The sequence below is a fragment of the Phocoena sinus genome, chromosome 15 (genome assembly GCF_008692025.1).
Source record: "Phocoena sinus isolate mPhoSin1 chromosome 15, mPhoSin1.pri, whole genome shotgun sequence".
Taxonomy (NCBI): Eukaryota; Metazoa; Chordata; class Mammalia; order Artiodactyla; family Phocoenidae; genus Phocoena; species Phocoena sinus.
Genome location: NC_045777.1, coordinates 17,631,959 through 17,652,302, shown reverse-complemented (window position 1 = coordinate 17,652,302; position 20,344 = coordinate 17,631,959). Strand labels below are relative to the sequence as shown.

Genomic DNA, 20,344 nt, shown 5'->3' with positions numbered 1-20,344 from the left:
CATCGAGATATTCCTATGATACGGATAGGAAATGACCTGGAGTTTCTCCAGGCAAGGAGAAAACAGACATAGAGCCCTGTGCCTCTGAAATCTACTACAGTTAACTCTCCAAAAGAAGTAGAGCAATTCCAAGGATGCAATGGGGACTAAGGGTACAGCCCAAGGGTAGAGGCTTCACACGCACATGTGAACAAATACATATGTGCATACACGTGCCATGTTACAGCTACATACACTCACAAACCTACATGCTTATAAACACATATACCAAGACAAATATACTGGTCCACGTGTGCTCACTGTGGGAATATTTTCCATGCAGTAACTTCTACTGCTTTCTTTACAGCTAAGTTGAATGACTAATGTTTATTGTGAAAACCTTTTTATTGCCAGGAGAACATGATTTGCTGTTCTTTAGGTAACAAGTGCTATGCATCTGTTGATTCCTACTGTCACATTACCTGGCTCCATCACAAATACCTGTGTTGTAATAAAAAAAAAGAAAGAAAGAAAGAAACACCCCGAGGCAAATATATAGGCATTCTTGGTATGCTAAAAGTGGATGACAGGCAGCTCTAATGGTCCCACTTACATAAATGCAACTTATTCATATCAGAAGGCAACTTCCTTTCCTTCCACACTCAGAGTGCCAGAAATCATTCCTTTCAACCATCCTGTCAGCCCAGCAGACCTGTATATGGCAGAGGAACATCCTATGGAGGACGTGTAATGGGCTGAGGGTTAGGAAAAACGGCTCCTTGACATCCCAGGGCTCTGACTTTTAAGACTTAGGGAAAGCCTGTGGGAAAATCTATGAAGCTTTGGGTGTGCGTATGCCTTTTTTTAAACCTCACAAATAAACAACAGAACTTCTACCATAAAAGGAGAGGGGAAGGTATTTGTAAGGTAAAGTCCATGGTGGATTCTGCTGTCAGAGCTGCAAGATGCCATTCAGGAAATGCAAAGGGATACTGACGGACCGATCCGGTCTTGTGTGTCTTCAATTATTCCACAAACTGTTTGTTTAGCAAACTTGAGGGAAAAAAAGCCAATGCTTCTTGAATTTGAGCCTTAACATAATTAGTGCCTAGCATCTGCATGGGCATGAGTTTGAGCTGGCTATAGTGTAACATCAGACAATGTTGTATTCCGGAAGAGTGAAAATGAAGGCAGGGGAAAGCCAGAGTCATGACGGTGTTTATTTAGCAGGTATTTAGCTAGGATAACATATCAGAGTGGACTGACTGGATGCATGTTATGGAATGCTTCTTCCCAACCTTGGATGTACACTAAAATTTCCCAAAGCACTTAAAAAAAAAAACAACTCCACATGGATAGAACTTTCCCTCCAGATATTCCGATTTATTTGGAATACAATGATGTCTAAGCATTCAGTCACCCATCCATCCATCTATTTATGTATCCACCTACCAATGTATTTATGATATGTTCTGGAGCTCTCAAGGTACGATTCTCATTTTCAGCCAGGCTTGAGAACCACTGAACTTGTCAGACAAAATTTCACCATTACCTCTTATTAAGATAAAGTACAAATCTACACACTCATATAAGGAATATTTATTGAGCACATATGATGTGCAAACTTTTCTTTTAGGTCCTGAGGACACACTAAAAAGCAAAAACAAATATGACCAGTGTCAGTTCAAGATGAGTTCTCCACCAGGCTGGAGAACCAGGGAAGAGCTAGTTTCACAGTTCAGTTCTGAAGGTCGTCTGTGGGCAGAATTCCATCTTTTGCTCAGGGGAGCTCAGTCTTTTGTTCTATTCTGAGCTTCAACTCAGAGGGCCTCCATAGTGAGGCCCACCCACACTATGGAGGGCAATCTGCTTTACTCAAAGTCCACTGGCTTAAATGTTAATCTCATCCAAAAACACCATCACAAAAACATCCAGAATAATGTTTGACCTCATATCTGGGCACCGTGGCCCAGTCAAGTTGACACATAAAATAACCATCACACGGCCCATACCTTTATGGGGCTAAAAGTCCGGTAGGGGACTAGATGATGCTACAGCACACAAACAAAGTAAGTGCAGATTGTAAAGATGGTATGACAGAAATAAGCAAAGTGCTGGAGAAAATGGACAGTACAGGGAAAAAGCCTCTTGGAGGTGAAGAATAGGAAGGAACCAGCCACAAGAAACATAAAGTAAAAAGTGCTACAGGCAGAAGCGACAGCATTCACAAAGTCACATGGGCTGCAAAGAACTGGATGAGCTGGAGGAAGTGTTAGAAAGCCAGAGGGGCTGGTACCCAGAAAACAGTGGGAAGAGAGGCAGGAGATGGAGTTAGAGGGGCCAGATCATCCGGGGTTCTAAAGTTAAGACGAAGCCAAAGCAGGGAAGTAACATGACCGAATTGACTTTTCAGGATGCTCTGCTCTGTCTGGCTGCAATGTGGGGAAGTGGAATAGGGGAAGTGTGGATGGGGGATCGGCAGGGAGGTTCTGAAGTGGTCCAGGTATCAGATTAGTGCTCAGAACACTGTGGTGGTGGAGGCGGTGTCGTATGACCTGGCCAGGATGGAACTTTCTAGAGTATTTGATGTGTGGCAGGTGGGAGGAATGGATGATTCCCATACTTATGGCTTAAACGATTCAAAAGAAATAAGAGCCTTTTTCCTAGTTACCAGCCTGGTTCATGTTACACCCACTAGCCGCCTGCATTATGCAAATTGTACATCGTAATTAATGTAGATCCAGCTTGAATTATGCAAATTCTTGCTTTGGGCTGTGCTAGTCACTTCCTGCCTCTAATATCTCCTGCCCATCGAAGACCACATGCCATCCTCCCTACTGACCCTCTGTGGACTGGATCCATAAGCCTGTCTTGGGTAAGCGAGTCCTGAGAGGTCATTACAGCCAAGCCAAGAGAAAGCAGGAGGATGAACATCCAAAAGGAGGCAGCACCTCCCCCGAGCCTTTCTCTGAGAGCCTGCTCTGAGCTCATCACGCAGCTGGCCCCTCTCTCCATCAGTGCTTGTCTGCACCGGTCCTGCGCAGAACTCTTCTCCGGCTCAGAACACATGCCTGGCCTTCCTGCAATGCACTCTGATGGAATGCTGAGTCCTGGGGCCCATGCTTTTGGTTCAGATCAAATGCAACTGTCTATATGCTGGAAAAATATCGACGACCCTCCAACCTATCCTGACTTTTAAAGGGGCTTCTGCACAGGAATGCCGCCTTGTTTTACTGAGGCGAAGTCTGTGTTTTATTTAACTCTGAACGCCAGGCGCCTAGAATAGCTTGCAGGATAAATGTCAATCAACTCTAGCATAATCAAGACACCCATTCCTGCCTCATTAGGGTCCTCTCATTCCCTTTAAGCTTCTCAGATTTATACACTGTAATTAGAAACTTGGTGATTTTGACTGCTAAACATAAAGGCTTACTGGGAAGCTTCACATGTCTGAATTTTAAAAATTTTCACACGTTAATCCAGTTGCATCTTCTGGCCCAATTCCCTCACACTGTTTTATATCTATTTTTGGACAGAGACGAGAACCATTAATTGAATTGAAACACATATTGATTACTGTTTTTCATGAACTCTGAACAGTTTGTCCTGAATGATTTACTGAGGAGTTTTTAGGCAACTGTTTGACTGGATTGTTTGCCCTGTGACCGCATTCTGGCTTGCGTGCCTGTCTGCAGTTGCCTGGTCTGCTTTTAGGGAGTCCTGTTGTTCGCAAGAGCAGAGTCAGAGTGGAAGGGGTCACACCAACCCTCTTCACGTACAGGCCCTGATTGGGGCACCCTGATATCCCATCAAACCCAAGTAGGGCTCCGGAAGAGTCTATGCAAATAGCATGCTTTCCACATCCCTGGTGAAAATCCTCAGCTCTCTGGACCCCATGTGAGCAGAGAGATCCCTCAGTTCACGTAGTCGCCACATTATTCATCCAAGGACTGCAGTGTCTGCATCAAGCAGAGCCTTCCAGAGCCAGATTAGGACATTTTAGGATGTGTCTTACACCACTGCTTCTCCCGTGTTCATGTAGCGCGTGAGTCACCTTGTTAAGACACAGACTCTGATTCAGTGGATGAGCTGGGGCCTGAGATGCTGCATGTCTGACCTGCTCCCAGGTGATGCTGATCTGAGGGTGTGTAGGCACGGGGCCTTTGACGTGACCTCTCTTCACGCGCTGTCTGTCATCCTGCTGGGGAAGTGACCACAGAAGTGCACCCTGCGTCTCCACTAAAATACAAATTCCCGAAGACGTGAGGCCATGGGCTATGCACCCTGATGCGTCCTGGTGCAGCAGGGGCGAGGCTGGCTTCAGCGGGCTCTGATGAGCATTCTGAGCTCCCCCTTCGGTGGCACGGACAGAGGTCGTGGCTGCTGGAGAACCAGGCCGTTTCACAGCCCTGGGGTGGCATCAGGGTAGGGGGCTAGACTCCCAGCCCTTAGGGATAGGAGGCCAGAATCTAAGTCCACGGTTCCAGTGAGCTCTTCAAGATGAGAACTCCTGACTGAAAGGAAGATGTCAAAGTCCAGAAAGAGGCAGCAAGGAAAAAGCAGATGTGACGAAGTTTTCACCTCTTCCACCTGGATGCAAGGGCTTCCAACAAATAGTTGAGCTCTCGTTGCAGTATCATAGATGAGTTAAATGTCCTTGCCTCCTGGCACATTTTCCAGGTGTCCCTGAGATGCTTATGTGCTCACAGCCACTAGCCACACAACAGCCAGGTGATTTTTTTTAAGAATGCAAATATGATTCCTTCACTCCTCTGCTTAAAATCCTCCGAGGGTGTTCTGTTCCTCTCAGGAGAAAGCGCAAACTCTAGAAGCCTTGCGTAACCTGACTCTGCCCACCCACTCTCCACATGGCCTCATCACTATCGTCCATGCTCACGAGGCTTCAGTCACTCTGACCTCCTTCCTACTTGTCAAACAGGCCAGAGTCATTCCTACTGCAGGGCCTTTACACTAGTTGTTTTCCTTCCAGTATCATCACTGCTTTGCCTTTGAAGTCTCTGGCCACAGGCAAGGTTTCAACAGCAGAGCAAATCCAAAATGAGGTGTAAAACTTTGGCTGTGTGGGATTGGCGTGGATTTACTTTTCCTTTGAATTTTACCCAGTAGAAGCCTGGAACAGTTTGACACCTTCATATTACAATGAGGGGACTGAAGCCCGGAGACTGAATGGAACATAATCAAAGCCATTCCGATTTTGGAGGGCAGAACTGTCCAAGGGTGGGCCCACAGGTTATGACTTGGACCCACGGGGAAGGGAATTTAATCTTAACATATGACATAACACTTAGACCTGCTGTATTTAACAATTTTTACAATATTTACAAAGTTATAACTCTTCTTCACTCCCTCCTCTTTTTGGCTTTCGACTTTGCTGAGTCCAAGGTTGTACATAGGAAGGCACAGACAATCCTGGATTTCTCTTCCATTTGTGTTGTCTGATTTTTCCTTGCCACAAAATGTACTTTCTGAGATCAGAACAGGGTGATTTGTGATTTATGGATTTCTCTCTAGAAATTATAACCAGAACCTAATTTAAAAAATCAGATTGGTTTCATCTAATTAAATTTGGAAATTGCCTCATAAACACATGTTCTGTTGTAAATGTCTTTAAAAGCAAGGTCTCCTGCTCACTGTCTGAGGCAGGACTGGTTGAGCCCAGCGTGGGGGAGACTCCCCATCCTGCTGAAACTTTCTGAAGAATAGTGCAGTCTAGAGCCGTGCTTCTCAAACTTTAACGCCCATGTGAATCACCCAGGGATCTTGGTAAAATGAAGACTCTGATTCAGGAAGTCTGGTGGGGTCTGAGATGCTGTATTTCTAACCAGCTCCCAGGCAAAGCCAATGCTGCTGGTCCATGGACCACATTGGATAAGGGGCGAGACACCTGCACTTGAATTCAGGACCCATGAGTTGCATAACCTTGGTCCTTACATTTCACCTCTCCAAGTCTCAGTGGCCTCATTTTTATGTAATGGCAAGAGCTAATATTTTTCAATGCTATTTCTAAATGCCAAACACAATACTAAACATATATTTATGTTTATTAATAAATATAAATGAGCAGTTTCTTAATGTACCCAAGGTTATACAGCAAGGAAGTGGCAGAGCTGGGATTCACATCTAGGCTGCCTGACCTCAAAAGTCAACATTCTTACCTTCTGAGGCCTCACTGGTTTGTGACACACAGGGTCACAGCCACGTTTATGGTCAAAATATAAGGCCTAAGCCCATGACCTCCTTAGGTCCCTTCACAGCATCAACCCAGAAGTTTGGCATATTCCCAAAAGGTAACCTCAAATGCTCAAACAAATCAGACAGCAGCCGTCTCCTAGCTCTGGTTCTCTGTATTACAGCCTAAGGAGCAGCCAAGAAACTACCTGAAGGCGTCTCACCACAGCTGTTTCCAGTAGAGTCCCTCATGGGAATGCCAGTATCCCAGCAACTGGTCTTTGAATATCCACAACGCACTGGGTTCACAGAGAAGTGAGAAGAAAGGTGCGTTGTCCTAATCTGTGTGCACCTTTGTGCCTAGAGTTCCAGACAGCGTACCATCTATGAGTCCACCTTTGGAACAGAGCAGGACCCTATGGGGCCTTCTCAGGACAGAACCACCCCGCCATGTCCTCCGCCTGCCTCTTGTCTGTAGAAAAACTTTAGCCAAAGAATAAATTTAGAGTGAGGAAATGCAGAAACAAACGAGAGCAGTCAAATAAAACAAAGTGATAATGGTTTAGCCATTAAGCAAAGTCAAAGACCTTTAGTTCCTCCTCAAGGGCTCCAGATAATATTCTGAGCCACATTCTTTGAGCCATCTTGCAGATACTGAAACTCTCACCAGGTGGAAGAAGTTAACTACACGATGACCAGACTGTAGCCATGACATAAGCTGCTCCATCTGACACAATTCCGAGAACTGACTTCAAGGAAGTGGGAACAAACTGACGCGGGAACTGAAGATTAATTGTACTTAAAACAATCAATATGGTGCTGATCAGACCACCCTATGACCAACTCCAAGACGACTGGCAGAGCTCACTGCACTTTGCTGCACTTAACCCCCTCCCTCCACCCATACATCCCTGACACTCCCCCTTTAAAAGCTCTTGCCCTCTGATTGGCGGTGGGGAGTTGGCTTTTGGACATGAGTCTGCCTTCTCCCCAGGCTGCTAGCCTCCTGAATAACGCAAACTGTCCTTTCCAAGCAACGTCTGTCTCTCAAGTATTGGCTTTCGAGCAGCAAGTAGCCAAACGTGAGTTCAGCAGCCCCTTCAGGGAGCTAGTGCTCAGTGTGTCTAACTCACAGCTACGTCTGCACTCTTGCTCTCTCTCCATCTGTTTCTTTCTTCTTACTGTGGAATCACAATCGAGGGTTTCCTAGCCCAGTGCAGTGCATAATCCTGTTACAGCAAGAGGGGTACTGCTCCTGCAGAAGAAATCTGTGCAGAGATATGACTCTACCTGAAACGTGGCCTAGACCTGTGGTTTCCAAAGGCAGGTAGGTACAAGAACCGGGGTCTTTTCACGCCAGAGCTGTCCTCAATTCAAGGCAAAATGAGGAAAAAAATAAGGAGAATGTCATGAGTTACCCATAAAGCTAGATGTATTCGATTTAAAGGACTGCCTTTTATTCTGAGATTATGTCCTTTCTATATTTTTGAAATTGTCTTTTATGAAACAATGTTAATAAAAGATGGTAAAGTATTCTATGTTGGTTCCCCCAAACCATCTGAAATGTTACTGGCCTGTGAATTCCAAGTCTTCAACATCTGGCATTGAGAGCCATTTATATAACAACACCAAGCAACTTAACACCTTAAGTCCTGGGTCCTTTCCCTCTGCTTTACAAAGGGCAGGTGGGTAGATGTCTATCTCATCTGTGTGTATGTGAGTGTGTATGTGGCTGTGTATGATCGCAGCCTGTGCTTTACAAAGAACAGTGTGTAGCTTTTAAATGACTGGGTTTTGTTTCAGTTGAGTTTCCAGTCCCTCTCTTCCCTCATAAGGTTTTGAATGTGTCGCAGGCAAGGTCTATCAGTATGAGTACCTCCTCTCCTTTAGCAGCATCCCCGGGAAGGATGCTTCTCCCAAGCCCATGTTCCAAGATGGAGATGTTAGACAGCTCTGCCTCTGAGGAACGCTGAATGGAGTGAGATAAGGTGTTTCCTGAAGGTGTTTTCTCTAGCACCCTGTACATGATAAGACAGTTTTCTCTTCCCTCAGCCCTGAGGTCCGTCCAGGTCTCTCTAGCGAATTTGTGTCCATCAGATTTACCCTGAATATTTCTCCCTCATCAATACTCCTTGACTTTCCTCCCCAGAGCTCATCCTCCCTTATGGCGGCGATATTCTTCCCCAAGCTCTCTCTCAACAGGTGTACCTTTCTGCATAAGCACTGAGAGTCATTAGTCCCTCCATGAGCCAACAGTGTATTTCAGCCTGGGATGCTTACCACCTTTCCCCTCTCAGACTCCCTAGAGAAACCCTGAAGCAACGATTAACCTCCCCCATCTTAAGGATGAGAAAACTGAGGCTTGAAGAGAGGAAGAACCTGCTAAAGGTCACTTGAGATGGTGGTAGGACTACTAGGATACCAGACTCTATCCTTCCAGCTTCAGTTTCCATGCCCTTTCTCCGCATTGCTGCGTTTTCTTATTATAATCTGTATCAACAACCTTGTGGTGTCTCAGAATGGGAAGAAAGTCAATCTCGCCCATCTCCCAATATTAGCATTTAGCTATATCAGCCTTATTGAAGTTTTCCTGTTTGCTTTTGCTCTGCAATGAGCTTCTATACCATTTATTCTAATTTTGAAAGTTTTCAGTGAAGCCACATTGTGTTGGCTTGATGGGAGCATTCTTGTCCAAGGACATTCTGCTCCATCTCTGGTATAAGACCCTGCTAATCCTGGGAGAAGGGCTTTCAACAACCATCACCTTGGCTCTATGGCCAAGGCATCACCATATGCCTTAGCCACAGAGCAACGTTAAAGCTCAAGAATCATGTACCCCCAGTTAGAGAATGACATTGGGACCATTCTAGAAGCCCAGGGACTGATATGGGTACCACGGGAATCCTGTGAGTGTTGTGATTTTCCAGAGGAACTGCAAGTACTGTTTGCCAGGCCTGGGTCTGCTCAGCTGTGCCAGGACTATCTGACTCCTTGAGTCCTAATGCCTTTGCTGAAGAGATCAATAATCCTTTCGATGCCCAATTTTCTTCGTCACTAGGGCTATCAGGACAGCTCGATTGATGCCCCTGTGTTTTTTTCCCACTGTATTGTCAGAAACCTTCCAGTTAGTTGTCTCACTCACCTTTGTGCCCTTGATGGAGCTCTGCACACAGTAGGTATTTGCCAACGTCAGGCTGAAGTAAACTGAATAAAGCCAAGCCAAGTGATACAGTCACAGGGGCCTCCTTACCTCGTAGAGCGTGATGACCCCGTTGGTCTCATTGGGAGGTTTCCACTGGATGTAGATCTTCTCCTCAAAGGGACCCCCTTGGATGGACTCTAGAGGAACAGCTCCTGGAACTACAGAAGGAAAAAATTAGGAACTTGATGTCACCTTCCATCTCATTTCGCCAGCCTCGTTGACCTAGAACAGGAGTCAGCAAAATTATCCTGTAAACGGTCAGATAATAAATATTTTAGGCTTTGTGGGCCATACAGTCCCTGTTATAACTACTCAACTTTGGCACCTGTAGCATAAAAACATCCATAGACAATCCATAAATAAATGGGCATGTCTGTGTTCCAAAAAAACTTTATTTCTAGAAACAGGCAAGGGCTGGAGTTGACCCATGGACCATAGTTGGCTAACCAATTCTCTGGAAGACCGATGGCTTTTCATCTGCAGGCTCTGAGCAAGTTTCTTCTGGAACTAAAACTGACCAGGGTAAAGAGGACATCTGTAGGTCCCAGCCCTGCCAGCAGTAGGATTCTGGAATTAGACTCCTGCCTTAGGATTGGTATTTGAGGAATGCAACGTGAACGTCACTATCATTTTCCCAAACCTGTCAAGCTTTCTCCAGCTACAGGAAGTGCTTCCATAGTTTCCTAATCCCTGAATCTACCAGGAACTATGTGCCTTGAAACTTCAGTCTAATTAGAGGGCAGCTCATTTGCCTAGCTGCTGAGTGTCCAACGCCTGACACATGGTAGATGCATAACAACCATTTGCTGGTTGGACAAATAGATGAGTCAATGACCTATGCCAGCATTTTGCCCTAATGAGCAAAACCTTTCCTGGGCTGTTTCTGTACCCAGATAAGTCTCCCTGCCAGCATCCTCTTGCTGAATTCCACCATCATTATGACAGTCTGGAAGATGCTGAACCATAAAATAATGATTCCCCCAACTTCCCGTTATAACCCCCTAGAGGATCATGAATTCATGTAAGTCATTACAGAATCTATTTATATTTTGGCATTATAAACGCAGGTATTTTTACTAAGTGCTTACTCTGTGATCAGAATTCTACATACATTATTTCATTTAAGCTACAAAACAGCTCTGCCCAGTATGTATTATCTCCTTTCTGCTGATAAGGGAACTGAGGCTCAGAGAATTAAATAACTTGCTCAAGGTCATATGGCTCTTAAGTTGCAAAGAGGGGAGTGAACACCTGTCTGTGAGCTTCAAAGCATATACTCTTAATCGTCATGCTGTGCCTCTCTAGATATAGCCACGGCCATATGTTGCAATCAGTTCCCTATTGTTAAATTAAAATATATTTAGTTTTTCTCATTACGGACATGATACACAGAATTTGTTGAATATTAAAAATCTACCAAAAAAGAGTTTTTAAAAAAGAAAAGAACAAAATCACTCATGATCCCTGTAACTGGAGGTACTTTTCCAGTATCCTCACATGACTGGGCGTATACATATTTTATTTTGGAAAATTAAACTCCTACTGTGCGTATTGTGTTGTGACCTTCTCTTATCGCTAAACAGATAACAGTTTTAAAAAAATCCTTAAATGTTCTTTGGGGCCATGCATTTTAATGGCTACTTAGAGCAGGATATGCCCCGTTATAGTCACCAATCCTTTATTACTGGGCATTAAAGTTGGTTTGAATTCTTTATGATTACAATAACACTGAAATGAGCATTCTTACAAATAAGTATTTGAATGCAACTCTGCTGATGTCCCTAAGATAAATTCTTGGAAATTAATTTATTGGGCCAAAGTAAATGAACTATTTTATCTTTAAGGCTTTTGACATATATTACCAGATTGCCTTCCAGAAAGTTCACACAATTCTGGGCTCCCCAAACAGAAGGATATGCCAATTCCCAATCCATGACAACAACGACTATTTAAAAGATTAAGCATATGTAGTTGTATCTTTTTTAGAATACTGGAGAGCACAGATTTGTTTTTCAGTTTAATTGGCCATTTGCATTGATTCTTTTATGAACATGCTCTCTATACCCTGTGCTCATTTTCCTGGATGGCTCTTCATTTCTGTTCATCATTGTCTTATGATTTATAATCTGTTTTCAAGCTTTTTGGCATAGATTACAATAGTTTTGGTCAGTTCTTCATTTGCTTTTTAAATCTTTTAGGTATGTAGAAACTTCTAAGTATTCGGATCTCTTATTGCTTTTCCTTATCCCGTCATCCTTTCCACAAATATTTATTGAATACTTAATATGACCAAGGGACTTGGTGATAGACATTACGGATACACCAGGGACAAAGAAAGATACAGTCAAATCCTTGATAAAGCTTGTATTCTGGAAAGGGAGACTACATTAAATAAATAATTGCACTCATAATTAGTTTTTTAATGTTGTTATCAAGACTTTGAGGTAAACACATAAGGTGTTGGAAGAATTATAACCAGCGGAGAAAATCTAGCCTGGCAAGTCAGGATAATGAGGAGAAAGTAAGTTAGGGTTGATGGATAAGTAGAAGCTACTAGGACAGTCCTGGGGAGGGTGGGTGTTGGAGTGCGGTGGATGGCTTTGTGGAGGAAAGTGTGGAAGGAGAAAAGCCATCCTGGGGAGAGAAGATGGTAGCTTGGACCAGGGTGACGGTAGTGTAGAAGAGAATTAGACTGTGTCAGAGATTTGGGGGAGCTCCTGTGATTTGGTGGTGATGGAGGAAAGAGACGTGTCAAGGTAAAACCCCAGCTCTTCTGTTTCATACCAGTGGGGTGGATCAGAGGTTGTTCATAGAAAGGGAGCCTTAGAGGATGCCTAGTCTTGGAAAGGAAGCTGGCAAGCTCAGTTCTGTCATAATTCATTGGACAAGTATGCAGAACACCCAGGGGGCAATGTTGTAGCAGTGGGGTGGGGGCAGTGGGTAGCAATGTTTAGGCACTGAAACCATGGGCAGGGAGTAGATCTTGTAGCCAGAGCGCAGAGGAGAACAAAAGTAGCAAGTCTAGGACTAAGGCAAGAGGAACTCCAAACTTAACAAGGAAAACAAAGAAACTCGGAAACTGGGAAGCCGTGTTCAGAGAGGCAACAGAAAACCAGGAAGGTGGGCTGTCATTGAAGCATCCAAGGGAGGAACAAAAAGGTATTGGTTAACAGTGACAGGTGTGGATGCCGAGTAAGATGCAACCTTCTGTTTGCTCACTGAATGTAGCGTCTTCAAGGTTACTTGTGAACTGAGCAAGGGTAATTTAGGGAGAACACTGGTGTCATAAGTCATCTTTTAATGGGTGGAGAAGAGAGTGGAAGGTGAGGCGAGTAAACAAACAACAAAATGTTTACTTGTGTTGAGATGAGTAAACGTTTTGGCTGTGAAGGAGGCGAATGCAAAAAGGAGCAGGAATGAGACATGGAGCTAAAGTACTGTCCCCTCCCAAAGAGGGAGAGGTTATAGCATGATTAAAGGCAACCGGGAAAAAATCCAAAATTGACGTAAGAGGTAGAAGGATAGGAAAGAGAGAGGAAACAACTGACATTAGTAGGGTCCTGAAAATGCCAGGGCAGGGAAAGAGAGCATCCTTCCCTCTGTGAGATAAGAGGAAGAAAATGTGCAAGTGCTCTGGAGAGGGGGGTTGAGGTGTCCTTGAATGGCTCTACTTTCCTGAGAAGAGAGAGTGAAACCATCTACCCAAAGTGTCCTGGAGGAGGAGCTCCGTCAGGAACCTGAAGAAGCTTTAAGAGGTGAAAGGTGAGCTGAACAGAGAGGTGCTGGCGCTGCTCACTAAGAAGGCTGTATCAGATGCAGGCTGGGATGGGACCACCACCTGGGCTCCTCCTTTCGTACTAGCTCAGAGCAAATTCTCTTTTTTACCCAACGTCAGATGAATAGTCATCTGTATTTTCTGCCTTCAACTTTTTCTTTTGAAACCTAACACTTTAATCCATCTGGGATCAATTTTATGTACTGTACAAAATGGAAATCTCACTAGAGTTCTTTACAATATTCTTAGGACAATAAATTGACCAGTCAAAACTTTCCCCAGTGATTTAAAATGCCATTTTATTATCACATTAAATTATTTTATATTCTAGCATATGTTGTTGGCTTTCTGCTGTATTTCATTGAGTCATAGCTTCTATTCTGACAGTATCTCTCTGTTGTGTTGATATAGCATGTTTTAATATTCAGTAGAACAGGTCCTTTCCAAACATCATCATTCTTTTGCAAAGTTTTCTGGACTATCAATACCCATGTATTCTTCCAGAAGAATACTGGAATAATTTTACAAAACTTCCAAAATGTTCCATCAGAATCTTTATTTCCCTTGCATTCTTCACTTCTCTGGAGGACAAATGACACCTTTTTTATAACAAGTCCTCCTGGCAGTAATATTGTATTAATTCTTATTTCTTAATGTTTTCTTTTTAGGTCTCCCAGTTAAAAATGTTTTTTTCATTTCTTACAAACTGTATTCCGAGGATTTTATTACTTTTGTTCATACTATTTTTGCATTACATTAAGGAGTTTCTCTTACGAAACATACGACAAAATTATGTGTAACAAATGTATATTTAAATAATAATTATGAAATGAACATGCATGTACCCACTATCCAATCTAAGAAATAAAACATCACTGTATCATTGGAGCATCCTTTGTGCCTTACACTCTTGACTCCTACTCTCCGCCCCATGAACAAAAAAAATGCATATTATCCTGAATTTTATGTTAATCATTCTCTTTATTTGGAGTTATAAGTATATACATCTATCTTAAGACAAAATACCATTTAGTTTTTCCTGGTTCCCTTTATATACATAAAACTGAGTGTTTGTATTGCATGATTTGCATTTGTCACTCAATGCTGTTTTGAGATTCATCCCCACTAATGCACGTAGTTGTATTCCATTCATCTAAATTTTATGAATAGAGTCTTATTTATTTTCTATATTTCTTATTTATTACTATAGGCAGACATTAAGACTATTTCCCGATGGGGCTATCTTACAGCATTGCTCCTATGAATGTTTTTGTACATTTGGTTGAAAATATATATGATATATATATATATATATATATATATCACATATATATATATCATATATATATATTATATATATATATATGATATATATATATAAATATATAAAATATATTTCACTAAGGTATACCTAGAAATAGGACAGGTAGACTAAGGGCAATATCTGTCTTCAGCTCTCCTGAGTAATGCCAGATGATTTTCCAAAGTGGTGGCAGCAACGTACACTCCCTCCAACAACGTTCTGAAAGCTCCTACGTCTCTACATCCTTACAAACACTTGGTATTGTAAGGTTTTTATATTCTAGACCATCTGGTAAGTGTGAAATGATAGGTCATTGAGATTTTAGTTGTTTTTGTCTGTTTTCTAAAGAGGATGAGCATCTTTTAGTGTTTTTTGGACATTACTGTCTTCTTCTTATTGACTTGTAGAGGTTCTTTGCATATCCTTGCTATGGATCCTTTTATTGGCTATGTGTGTTATAAAAATCTTCTCTTGGTTTTTGTCTTCCCTATCCCTTTATGTTACCTTTGGATAAAGATCAGGTCTTAATTTTGTTGTGGTCAAATTTATCAGTTTTTTTTTCTTTTTTTTTGTGACTTGATGGTGGTAATCATTTCACAATGTATACCTATATCAAATCATCATGTTGTAGATCCTAAATATATACAATTTTATTTACCAAATATACCTCAACAAAGCTGGAAAAAAAATAGGAGATGCTGTTGGTGCTTACTGCCCATGTACTGAGGCTCACTGCAAAACACTTGCTACTCTACCTGAAGGCTGTGGAAGCAAACTTGGTCTCCACACAGGGTAAGCAAAGAGTGCCAGAGTTAATGTCCCCAAAACATTCTTCAAGCAACGAAAGGAAGTTAATGTATGAATATTCTGGTCTCTTCACCATTGGTTGGGTTAACTCTGAGATATGTTCTAGTAATATTTCTCAAACTACCTCAAATACCGAAACCCTTGTTACTGTTATCATTATTATTAATTTTCTTAATATTATTTTCAACCCACTGTGGACCGATACTATCATAAAATTTTTTAAAAGAATAGGAAAGTAAAATCAAAAAGTAAAAGTGAAATATAAAAACACAGAAAATGCAAGCTCCTCCTTTAAAATACTTAATCTCTTTTTCTGTAATTATCTTGTCAAGGACCTGAAAGAGTTCATGAGTCAGTGCTGGTCTCTGGATTACAGGTGGAGTGGCACTGCTCTAAAACCCAGTGATTCCCATGGTAATTTTTGATAATGCACATTTTATTGGCTTCCTTCCCTTCCCTGATTCACTTCTCTCTACTTACCAGTGTGTCCTGGACCATCTCCTAAATAAACTACTTGCATTTGAATCCTTATCGCAGGATCAAGATGAATGCAAACAAAAATAATAAATCCAAATAAAATATTCTTATTTAAGAAATACTTTCTCTACCCTGAAGTCATAAGAATATTCCCTTAAACTTTCTTCAGTTTTAAAGTCATACCTTTTATAAAATGTCTTCAACCCATCTGTAATTGTGTTTTCACATAAAGCGTGAGGTAGGGATCTAATTTCAATTCTTCCTCTCTATCCCAGCACTACTTAATGAAAACAAATTTTTATTTACTTAACTGATCTGCCATATGCTCCCTCCGCCTTCCATCACATTCCCATGTATGTATGGGTCTATTTCTACGTTCTCTCTATTTTTTTCAATTGTAGTATTAGACTAGTCCTGTGTCAATATCATGCCTTTTTAATTAATTGAATGATTCTTTAAATTCTATAGTGCTTCACAATTTTCAAAAGTTTAACACACATGATTTCATATAATCCCATAATAACCCCTTTCTCCCCTTACCCTGATATTACCCCTCCCCGTTCCCTCTCCCCACTGGTAACCACTAATTTGTTCTCTATATCTGTGAGCCTGCTTCTTTTTTGTTTCACTCACTAGTTTGTTGTATATTTCAGATTCCCTGTATAAGTGATATCATACAGTATTTGTCTTTGTCTGTCTTTCACTTAGCATAATGCCCTCCAAGTCCATCCATGCTGCTGCAAATGGCATTATTTCATTCTTTTTTATGGCTGAATAGTATTCCATTGTGTGTATATACCACATCTTCTTTATGCACTCATCTGTTGGTGGACACTTAGGTTACTTCCATACCTTGGCAATTGTAAATAATCCTGCTATGAACATTGGGGTGCACGTATCTTTTTGAATTAGAAATGCCGTGTCTTCTAAATTAACAAAGATTTGTAAGTTTTGTAGCTGGTAGAGCAAAGCCTGCAAATATGCATTTTGTGTTCAGGGCTGTCTTACTATTCCTGTCTTTTCTCCTTGCATATACATTTTAGGACTAGCTTGTAAATTTTCAAAACAAAAGTCTCATTTTTCTTTTGAAGTCGCATGAAAGATAGATCAATTGGGAGACCATAAATGTCTTTATATATTATGGCTTTATAAATCGGGTTTTCCTATCCATAAACATGGTGTATCTCTTACTTAGGTCTTCTTTAACGTCCTTCAGTGCTTTATACATTTACGTATACTATATATCTTGAAATCTTTTTGTTAGGTTTATTCCTAAAAGCCATATATTTTTATTGGTATCATAAATAGTATCTTAAAAAAAACACATACCTTTTAGGTGAATGGAAATGCAATTGATTTTTTAATGTTGAGTTCTTCGCAAACATGCTATATTCTCTTATTAATTCTAATGAATTGTGTGTAAATTTCTTTGGGTTATCTAATAAATAACCATAGCATACGCAGTTAATGATAATTTTGTTCTTTTCCAATCCTTTAACTATTTATTTAATTTTCTTGTCTTCTACCAAAGCCACCAATACAATATTTAGTGGAGATAATGATAAGCATCCGTGTGCTTTCCAACTTTAAAGGAAATGATTTTATTATTTCATCCTTGGGTGTGGTGTCTGTAAGTTTCTTATAGTTACCCTTTATCAGGGTAAGAAGGTCTTTTTTATTCCTGGTATACAAGGATATTTTCTCTTTAAGTCATGCTGAGCTTTAACTGAAGCTTTTTCTGTACCTCCTGTAGTAATGATGTGTTTTTGCCCTCTCTTACTTTGCTAAAGTAGTGAATTGCAGTTATTTGTTAATGTTGAACAAATATTAATTTCCTAAAATAAACCATTTTTTTTCCTAGTTGTATACAGTGCTGGATTGTTTGTTAATATTTTGTTTGGGGGATTTGCATCTAATTGTCCTTTTACTCATAATAAGCTTGTCTGGTTTTGACATTAAGGATAAACTGGTATCCTAAAATGAGGAGAGGAGTGTTCCTTCTTCTTCTCTCTAAAAGTATGGATGCAAGACTGGGATTGCCAGTGCCTTGAGTATTTGTCTGATTGCACCTGTAAGACCATCTAGGACTGGTGTGTTTTTGTTGGAAAAGTTTAAACTACTGATTCTATTTCTCTATTTGATAATTATATAAATTTTCCCCCTTTAGTCAAGTTTTTACATTTATATTTTGCTAGGAATTTTTTCATAGCCCATAAACGTTAAATTTACTGGTCTAAAAGGATATTTAATATCCACATTTTATCTTTTTTACTGTGAAAAGAACCAGTATACAAACATATAAAACTGTGAAAGAACCAGTATACAAGCATATAAAACAAATACACATCACATTAATTTATCAACAACTTCATACCTGCAAAAGGTAAGGGCTCTCTTAACTTCCTAATAATCATGACCTTGGTTTTCATTATAGTTTTTCTTCCTTAAACACACATCCCTAAGCACTATGGAGTTTATTATTAAATAAAAATAATAAATATAATAAACAGTGCTAAACTCTTTTACAAAGCCCAGTCTGGGAGGACTAACCTCTTTCTTTACATCACTAATTTCCATTCCATGAACATGTTCTAACCCAGCATTTATTTATACATTCTGTTAAGAATGTGGATTTTATTGTGTTTTTAAAACTTGTTTCTTGCTGTAATTCTTAAGGGACATTTGCTTTGCATTAAATGACTGTTCCTCTTTAATAAGAATGAAAGTACTTTTCCATCTGTCCAGTAACCTTTCTTTATGCAACCTTACAAGAGCTGGAACAGGCCAGTCTAGTTTGGTGGGCTGAGATACGTTCTGCTAGTGATTATATGAGCCCCTGTTTTAAATATTTTTAACCCAGAGGGAAAGGGAAAATTTAGATATGCCCGTCATTACTTGGCCAGATAAGGGGTCCGCTTGCTTGGAGGTGAGGGTTGGTGGGGGAAGGTTAGGGAAAAGAAATGACCACACAACAGGAAGCTTCTTTTCAAACAGAGGACTTACTTTGGTTTTTGAAGGAGCGGCCTTAAGTTACCTGGAGCACTGCCCCTACCTTTAACTGGAGTGTCTCTTCCCAAAGATACTCTTTCCTCAAATCCCTCTGCTTTTCTGATTTACCACATTGCAGGCTTGGACCAAGGGCTCTCATCCTCTGCTCTGTGGACTGGCATATGAAGATGCCTCAACATTAAGATCTCCTGAACCCCTGAACCCCCCACTCCTATCAGCTCCATAGCCCACCCTCACCTTTAGCCTTGGGCAGAGTTTGAGGGTATTTATGCAATTGGGCTTAGAAGTTCCTTCTTCTTGTGCCCCAAGGGACTGGGTGGCAGTGGAGGGGGTGGTTTCTTTCGGTGAAGTCACAGCTCAGTCATCTTTTCTCCATGTAGGCTCCCCTCCCCCAACATTGCTCTGCATTAATCCCTCTGGCATGGGTATGGCATCCTCTTATAGTTCTCAGGGCAGAATGAAAGGCATTTTTCTATTCCTTTGGGAAGGTAGTTTAAGAAGAATGATGAGATGACCACCTTGAATCAAAACTGTCATTTTCATCATGCAGACCTGTAACGTAGTACTAACATCATGGACTGAGCCAGACTGCCTGGGTTTATGTCCCATTCTCACCACTTATTTGTTGTACAACCTGAGGCAAGTTGCTTAACCTCTCTGTGACTCAGTTTCCTTACTTTAAAATGAGGATTAAAATAGTACCTCCTTCGTAGCTATTGTGGTGGTTCACACTCTGTGTGTTTTCTCCGCCCCCTGGTCCCATCACATTCTCTGAGAACTGCTCTAGTGCAGCCTGGAGATCACCAATTTGATTCTTCTGCAGAATCAGAATTGTTACTATTTCCTTTGGTGTCCTTCCATCTATCTATAGTCTCTGAATAGTGTCGTACTGCTAATCATAGAAGCCGTATCTTCTCGTAGCTTTACTGAGCACATTTAACAGCTTTCTAAAATTTTCTTCTGATTTCTATGGTAAATTATTTAAAAATCTATTTTGTCTTTGAGGAGATTCTCATGATTCATTCATTCAATAATATCTTTATCACATGTCTACTATCTACCTGGCACTGTTCTAAGTGGTTGGAAGTACCAGTAAACAAAAATAGACACAAACCATCATTGTCTCCTTGGTATACACGCAAGTGGGAGAAGAGAGATAATTAAATGTAGAGTGAAATAGGCAGCATGTCAAATGATAAATCCTAGGGAGATACACAGAGCAGGGAAGAGGGACAAGGAGTCTGGTGTTAGAAAAGTCCAGTTTATAATAGAAAGGTTGAGGAAGATTCACCTGAAAGGTGACATTTGAGCGAAGGCATGAAGGAGGTGAAGAAACCAGCCCTGTTTTTTTGTGGGAAGATTATTATTCTAGTCAGAAGGAATGGCAAGTGCAAATGTCCTGAGGCAGGGACACACCTGGCACATTTGAGGAGAACAATGACTGGATTTATGTAGTAAGGCAGACATAGAAGAAGATGAGGTCAGAGAGGCAACCAGAAAAGTGGTAGTATTAAAACCAGGCAGGGGGCTTCCCTGGTGGCGCAGTGGTTGAGAGTCCACCTGCCGATGCAGGGGACGCGGGTTCGTGCCCCGGTCCGGGAGG

At 41.3% G+C, this 20,344-nt stretch overlaps 1 protein-coding gene across 1 annotated transcript in view; it reads right to left on the bottom strand.

Annotated features, from left to right (window-relative positions):
* The window catches only part of PTPRT (protein tyrosine phosphatase receptor type T), a 776,830-nt gene that overhangs the window by 375,369 nt on the left and 381,117 nt on the right, over positions 1–20,344 (bottom strand). The window contains exon 9 of the mRNA XM_032606064.1: positions 9,419–9,528. Within this exon, the coding sequence (XP_032461955.1) occupies positions 9,419–9,528 (110 nt within the window). The remainder of the gene's footprint in view (positions 1–9,418; positions 9,529–20,344) is intronic.